Source organism: Thalassophryne amazonica, chromosome 1, assembly GCF_902500255.1.
Source record: "Thalassophryne amazonica chromosome 1, fThaAma1.1, whole genome shotgun sequence".
NCBI lineage: Eukaryota > Metazoa > Chordata > Actinopteri > Batrachoidiformes > Batrachoididae > Thalassophryne > Thalassophryne amazonica.
In genome coordinates, this window is record NC_047103.1 from 134,789,126 (window position 1) to 134,797,251 (window position 8,126).

The 8,126-nt window shown below is 42.8% G+C and overlaps 1 protein-coding gene across 2 annotated transcripts in view; it reads left to right on the top strand.

The window, feature by feature from the left end:
- cbsa (cystathionine beta-synthase a) overlaps window positions 1-6,102 on the top strand; it is a 66,207-nt gene extending 60,105 nt beyond the window's left edge. For both annotated transcript variants that reach the window (XM_034175101.1, XM_034175111.1), the window contains one exon: window positions 5,288-6,102. In XM_034175101.1, the coding sequence (XP_034030992.1) occupies window positions 5,288-5,418 (131 nt within the window). In that variant the 3' untranslated portion in view covers window positions 5,419-6,102. The remainder of the gene's footprint in view (window positions 1-5,287) is intronic.
- The last annotated feature ends 2,024 nt before the right edge of the window (window positions 6,103-8,126 follow it).

Consider the following 8,126-nt stretch of genomic DNA (forward strand, 5'->3'; position numbering starts at 1 on the left):
AATATGTAATATAGAGTTACGCCAGGAAGTTAATCCAGTGTAAAATTGGTGCTGAACCAAGATGGCACATCCACCTCAGAGCTGCTATGGGGACCCCGAATGAATATAAGGGATAAGCCACAGGGACTTGCTAGTTGTCCAGAAAGAAGTCTCATTCAAGAAGGCCATGATTTTTTATGCAGGACAATGCCCCATCACATACATCAAAGTACTCCACTGCTTCGTTCCCCAGCAAAGTCCTCAGCAATGACAGAATAATGACATGGCATCCTTCCTCTCCTCACTTAAAACCTATTGAGAACTTGTGAACCCTTTCTAAATGTGACATTTACACTGAGGGGAAAACAGTAGACTGGGCATTTGGGAGGCTGTGGTTGCTGTTACACAAGAAGATGATCGTCAACACATCAAGAAACCGACAGACTCCAGTAATGGAAGACTCGTGGCATGACTGAAAGCATTGTACTTGTTCAACAATAAAATGAATCCTCAATAATACAATGGACGTAATAACTATGCATAATGTGTATGTCCACTTGAGATGGTCAATGAACCTTAAATCATTCCATCCTCTGTCTGACATTAATTTCCAGGTTGAAGTCTTTTTCTCATTGGGGATGGAGGCAGGATTAACACTGCACTTAAAAACATTCACCCAGTTCATAACCACCTGAAGGTGAACATGGGTGTGGCACTAATATGTCAACCCATAGTCATGTGGTGACATATCTGTGGTTGTAGGCATATGATTCACTGCCGTTTTGTGTTTTATGCCACTTTTACATCCAGTCTGTCCCACTGACTGTGTGGGATCATTTTCTTCTCTCAAGGACACATTGCTGAAGAGTCTGTGACTCTTAACACCCACTTCTTATCCCCTGGTGCTCAAAGACCTGCAGGGGGTTATGTCATGGCGATTTCTGTCTGTCTGTTGGTCCTTCTGTCCGTCCATCCTGAAGAGTATACGGTGCATCCGGAAAGTATTCACAGCATCGCACGTTTTCCACATATTATGTTTTTTTGAATTCTTGGGCATGAATGCCAGGCGTCCTGTTTGGACAAAACCAGGCACCATCCCGGTAGTGAAGCATGGTGGTGGTACCATCATGCTGTGAGGATATTTTTCAGCAGCAGGAACTGAGAGACTAGTCAGGATTGAGGGAAAATGAATGTGGCAATGTACAGAGACATCCTGGATTAAAACCTGCTCCAGAGCGCGCTTGACCTCAGAGTGGAGCGATTGTTCATCTTTCAGCAAGACAATGAGCCTAAGCACACAAACAAGATATCAAAGGCGTGGCTTCAGGTCAACTCTTCAGGCCCGGCCAGAGCCCAGACCTGAATCCAACTGTACATCTCTGGAGAGATCTGAAAATGGCTGTGCACTGCCAAACTCCTCATTTGACAGTCATTCCAGCAGTACACATGGATCCTCCAAAGAGACCTCGTACTAAAGACATCCAGTCATTGTTACGTCATGAGTAACATTAACCACCCAGCTATTAACTTCACAATGCCTGATGGCATATAGCAGGGGTAGGCAACCTGTTCCAGAAAGAGCCATGAGGGTGCAGGTTTTCTTTGCAGCCACTGACTCCACCAGGTGATTTTACTGATTAATATCACTTTGAGCAGATGGAATCAGTTAATCAGTGAAATCACCTGGTGGAGTCAGTGGCTGCAAAGAAAACCTGCACCCTCATGGCTCTTTCTGGAACAGGTGTTGGGAAAGTGTAGGTACATGGACCCACAACAGGGGGCGCAAATGAACGGACAATGGAGTAGGTCAAATAACAACACTTTACTGTTGTGAATGTGCACAACAAATACAACAGATTACAACAATAGACAAGAGTCAATTCACAAAGGTGTCGTGTGGGCAGGCTCGAAGATAGGAGACGCCTGTCCAAAGCAGAACCGGAACCACACGATTTCCTCCGCCACCAGACCCCAGGAATACTGGAGCCGCCAAGTCCCGAACTCCCAGGTGGCCATTGCCTCCGCGTGTCGGACCTGGTACTGCTGGCGAGGAACAAAAAGCAATTAAATGAGGGCGCGTTTGCACCCAGGAATCCGTACGGCAGGAAAGCTACCTCCACCTCTCGTTGGAAAAGTAGTCCACAATACAACGCACAAAGTCACAAAAGAATACTGTCAAACAGTCAGCTGAGGTACGTTACCTTCCAGGTAGAACGATATCTCGGCAAAGAGGTGGAGATGACGTCTTGCTGATATACCGATGCTGATCCGATGAGTGGTGACAGCTGTCATGGGTGATGAGTGTCAGCTGTCACCCCGGCTGCTCCTGTGAGGCGGCAGCGCCCTCTGGTGCCTGGAGCCCGCACTCCAGGCAGGGTGCCCTCTGGTGGTGGTGGGCCAGCAGTACCTCCTCTTCAGCGGCCCACACAACAACAGGTTGCCTACCCCTGGCATATAGTGTGTTGTGTGTTCTTGCATACAGCTGTGTTCAAAAGTTTACATACCCTGGCAGAATTATTGATTTTTTTTTTTTGGGGGGGGGAGCATTTTTCAGAGAATATGAATGATATCACAAACTTTTTTCACTCATGGTTAGTGGTTGGGTGAAGCATTTATTGTTAAACAACAGTGTTTACTCTTTTTAAATCATAATGACAATAGAAACTAGTCAATAACCCTGATCAAAAATTGACATACCCCAGTTCTTAATAGAGTGTATTTCCCCCTTTAACGTCAGTGACAGCTTGGAGTCTTTTGTGGTAGTTGTGAATGAGGCTTTTTATTTTCTCTAATGGTAAAGCTGCACATTCTTCTTGGCAAAAAAACTCCAGTTCCTGTAAATTCCTGCGCTGTCTTGCATGAACTGCACATTTGAGATCTCCCCACAGTGGCTCAGTGATATTGAGGTCAGGAGACTGAGATGGCTACTTAAATTTATTCTGCTGTAGCTAATGACAGGTCGACTTGTCCTTGTTTTTTGGATCATTGTCATATTGGAACATCCAAGTGTGTCCCATGCGCAGCTTCCTGGGTGATGAGTGCAAATTTTCCTCCTGTATTTTGTAATAACATGTAGCATTTATCCTGCCATCAATTTTGGCCAGGTTTCCTGTGACTTTGTAGCTCACACATCCCCCAAAACATCAGCAATCCATTTCCTTGTTTTCACAGTAGGAAGGGTGTACCTTTCATCATAGGCCTTTTATGGTTGTGGCCAAAAAGTTCAGTTTTGGTCTCATCACTCCAAATGCTGTTTGGCATATTGTAAGGGTGGTACTTTGTGGCTTTTGCATAGTAATGGATTTCTTCTGGCAACTCAACCATGCAGCCCATTTTTCTTCAGGTGCTTCTTTATTGTGCATCTTAAAACAGTCACACCACTTTTTTTTTTAGAGAGTCCTGTATTTCACCTGAAGATATTTGTGGCTTTTTCTTTGCATCCTGAACAATTTTCCTGGCAGTTGTTGCTGAGATTTTTGTTAGTCTACGTGATTGTGGTGTTGTTCCAACAGAATCCCTCCTTTTCACTTCTTAATTAGAGTTTAAACACTGCTGATTGACATTCTCAATCCATTGGATATCTTTTTATAACCCTTTCCTATTTTATACAGTTCCATTACCTTTTCTTTGACAATTCCTTTGCTTTCCTTATGACTCAGAAACATCGATGCAGCACTGAATGAAAGACGCAAGGGTCTGTCAGGAGCCCAGAAACTCACTAATCTTTTCGGGCCCTGTTCCACTGGGGAGAGGATTAATTGCGCATGAATTGAGTATACAAATTGCGGGTGTTCGTTGTTGTCCGCAACAAAAATGGCCAAAAATGACAAATGTCCCAGTATGAATTACGGATATATTAATAATATATAGCGAATATATGATGAAGAATCACAGTTATATAACGCATGTAGTGAGGAAACTGATCTGACACATTGAGATTATCACGGCAGTATTACGGATGTATTATGAATGCATCGCGCACGTGTTGCGCGTGCATGGCATCTGCATTGCGGTCATAAAAGAAGCACACTCGGGCCGTCGGCGTCACTATTCACACCAACAATGCAACCTCTGGAGCATTTGCTGGACTTGGACAAGTTGATCACAGAGTTTGTTCATTTTGTCATGCGAGGGTTAACTGTTCATGAGTTTGGGGAGCGGGAGGGGGGAAGCCGCTCGGGGTGTGAGACTGTGTTTTTTTTTTTTTTTTTTTGAGTGAGTTGTGGGTAAACAGCAACTCTTCCTTTTCTTGGTGTTAAATAAAAGTTCTGGATTGCAGCAGCTATTACGTCTTTGTGGATTTACACAGCCGGAACGGCACTGACTGGCAGGTATGTCACTTTCTGCAACACTTTGGGTTTACGTGATGTGTTTGTTATGCATTCACAGATTGTCCGCAAATCAGCTGCAATGCAGATGTAATAAAACCGCTTTATTCGTGGCCAATTTGTATGCTTTCACTACAACATATTTTAGTTTGTGATGTGGACATGATGGGCATGATATATATCTGTTTACACACTGTCCCAGTCCGCTGCCAAGCCGCAAATCCCCGTCAGTTGTAGATATCAGCGGTTAATGGCAGATATACAGCGCATAGAGTGAGTATGTATTGTGTATGACTTGAGTATATATGGAGTATGTAAGGCGGATGTCATCCGCATCCAGAGTTTTGAACAGCTCAGAAGTCCTGGCTGTGGACATGCGTGCCTCTGCGGATGATCACGGGCGTGTTCGGATGACGGCCGACTCATACAGGCATGTTACACGGATATTGCGGATGTTTGGCGAATATGGGCCAATTTTGTGTGCAATCCATATGCAAATCCTTCTAAACGCCAGTGGGACAGGGCCCTTATACACACACACTGCTTACAAGCAAACAGATCACAGGTGAGGATGGTTACCTTTAGTAGCCATTCAGACCTGTTTGTGTTAACTTGTGTGCATTTTATCAGGCCAAAATCACCAGGGTAAATGTGTGATCAGGGTCATTTGGTTAGTTTCTGTTGTCATTATGATTTAAAAAGGGTAAACACCATTGTTTGACAATAAATGGCTTCACCCAACCATGAACCATGAGTGAACAAAAAGTTTTGTGGTATTCATATTCTCTGAAAAATGTAAAAAAAAAAAAAAAAAAAAATCTGCCAGGGTATGCAGCTGTAAATGTCTTTGAATAGGCTGACTGCTCTGTAGGCGTGGCAACAACTCTCTGCATTATCTTATCCAGTTTTTGATTTTTTTTTTTTTTTCTTTTCAAAATTTTCACCTTCTGCTTGTTTTTTTTGTTTTTTTTCTTTTTCAGATTTGGTGGATGGCGCCCCCAGTGTAAAGCAGATGGTTTTTGGTGTGGTAACGGCTGTTGACCTTCTGAACTTTGTCACAAGCCGAGAAAGGAGAGAACAGTTGATGGCAGAGACCACTGATGAGCTGTGACTGACACAATAGTGTCAACATGTGCATTTCTTAACTTGTCATAATTTGCACTGTGGCAGGATTAGTAAATGCTCGTTTGGTGATGGCATAAAGTAAACTTCACAGCTTTTGCTTGAGGTAAATTCTCTTCCCCCAATTTACAATTGTTCTGTTTTTCATCCTTGAATATAAGTCATAAGGTATAATAAGCAATGCGCATTATCAGTCAGTTTATTATAGTTGACTTTGAATAAAATGGGTTGATCGTCCTGTAGTGCTCATAAAGCGAGGGGTGTGCCACTTATATATAAAGCTTTTATTAACTATCAGTCTTGAATGTCAAGTTCGTTACATTGCTTTATCTCCAATGCCTTTTTTCTTCTCCTCCTCCTCCTTCTTCTTCTTTTTGGCCTTATTGTTTGCTAGGGTATCAGTTACATATTGAAGATGTGGAGATTCATAACAAACTCTTCCATTTATCAATATGACTGAATGTATGCTGTATTTTTGTCGCCCTGTATGGTGGTTTACTTTTTGTCTATTTGTACGCAGAAAGTAAGATGTGATGCATTTGTACAGCAAAGTTTTTAAAATCTGATATTCTTTCAGTGTTATGAATGTAACACAATACTTAATGTTAGTTGGAGGAAGCATGATTCTTAATGTTTGAGATTAAATAAACCTCATGGAATATTTTGAAACTTTGCTTCATAAGTATTTCTAGATTCATTAATTTTCTGCCGCTTGTCTGGGTCACAGTGTTAGTAGACAAACAGCTCTCCCAAACTTCCCTGTTCTTGGCCAAGTCTTGTAAATGTTCCTGAGGGATCCTGAGATGTTCCCAAGTCAGGTGGAAAGTATAATTCCTCCACAGTGTCCTGGGTCTAACCCGAGGTGTCCTCAAAATTGGACATGCCTAGAAGACCTCCCTAGGGATGGATGGATGGATACTGTGCATACAGAAAGGATTCACAGCACTGCACTTTATCCACAATTTTTTATGTTACAGCCTTATTCCAAAATGGTTGAAATGTATTTTTTCCCTCAAAATTCTGCCCACAATACCCCATGCTGCCATAATGACACCGTGGAAAAAGTTTTGAGATTTTGGCAAATTTATTTAAAAAAGAAAAAAAGGAATCACAGGTACATAAAGTATTCACGGCCTGAACCCGATGGTCACGCTGTCACAGCTCCAGGATTCCTATGTGGAGAAAGAAGAACCTTCCAGAAGGACAACTACCTCTGCAGCAATCCACCAATCAGGCCTGTATGGTAGTGTCCAGACAGAGTAAAAGGCACATGGCAGTCCACCTGGAGTTTGCCAAAAGGCACCTGAAGGACTCTCAGACCATGAGAAAGAAAATTCTCTGGTCTGATGAGACAAAGATTCAGCTTTTTGGTGTGAATGTTATGTTTGGAGGAAACCAGACACCATCCCTACAGTGAAGCGTGGTGGCAGCATCATGCTGTAGGGATGTTTTTCAGTGGCAGGAACTGGGAGACTAGTCAGGATTGAGGGAAAGATGAATGCAGCAATGTACAGAGACATCCTGGATGAAAACCTGCTCCAGAGCGCTCTTGACCTAAGACTGGGGCGACGGTTCATCTTTCAACAGGACAATGACCCTAAGCACACAGCCAAGATATCAAAGGAGTGACTTCAGGACAACTTTGAATGTCCTTGAGCGGCCCAGCCAGAGTCCAGACCTGAATCCGATTGAACATCTCTGGAGAGATCTGAAAATAGCTGTGCACTGACGCTCCCCATCCAAACTGATAGAGCTTGAAAGGTGTTGCAAAGAGAAATTGAGAAAACTGCTCAAAGATAGGTGCACCAAGCTTGTGACATATTCAAGAAAACCTGAGGCTGTAATTGCTGCCAAAGGTGCATCAACAAAGTATTGAGCAAAGGCTGTGAATACTTAAGTGAATTGAATTTATTTATTTTGGCACACAAACTTGACAATAGCAAAAACTGATACACAAGACAGTTCCATAGTGACGTGACCAAAAAGGGGGTGAGCAGAAGCAAAGCTTATAAACGCCCACCCCGTATACATATTACCAACCCCCAGAGCAAGCACACAGGCGACAGTGGTAAGGACAAACTCCCTCTGATGTATTGAGGAAGAAGCCTCAAGCAGACCAGACTCTAAGGGGTGACCCTCTGCTTGGGCCATGCTACAAACACCTTTAACAACACAAACTCAAATCCCATTATCATAAACATCTAGTGAACCCTGTGTCTTCATCTACATATATGTATGTAGATGAAGACACATATATACACACACCAACATACACCTACACATACATAATTACACACACACACACACACATATATATATATATATATATATACTCAACAAAAAATATAAACGCAACACTTTTGGTTTTGCTCCCATTTTGTATGAGATGAACTCAAAGATCTAAAACTTTTTCCACATACACAATATCACCATTTCCCTCAAATATTGTTCACAAACCAGTCTAAATCTGTGATAGTGAGCACTTCTCCTTTGCTGAGATAATCCATCCCACCTCACAGGTGTGCCATACCAAGATGCTGATTAGACACCATGATTAGTGCACAGGTGTGCCTTAGACTGTCCACAATAAAAGGCCACTCTGAAAGGTGCAGTTTTGTTTTATTGGGGGGGATACCAGTCAGTATCTGGTGTGACCACCATTTGCCTCATGCAGTGTGCAACACATCTCCTTCACAT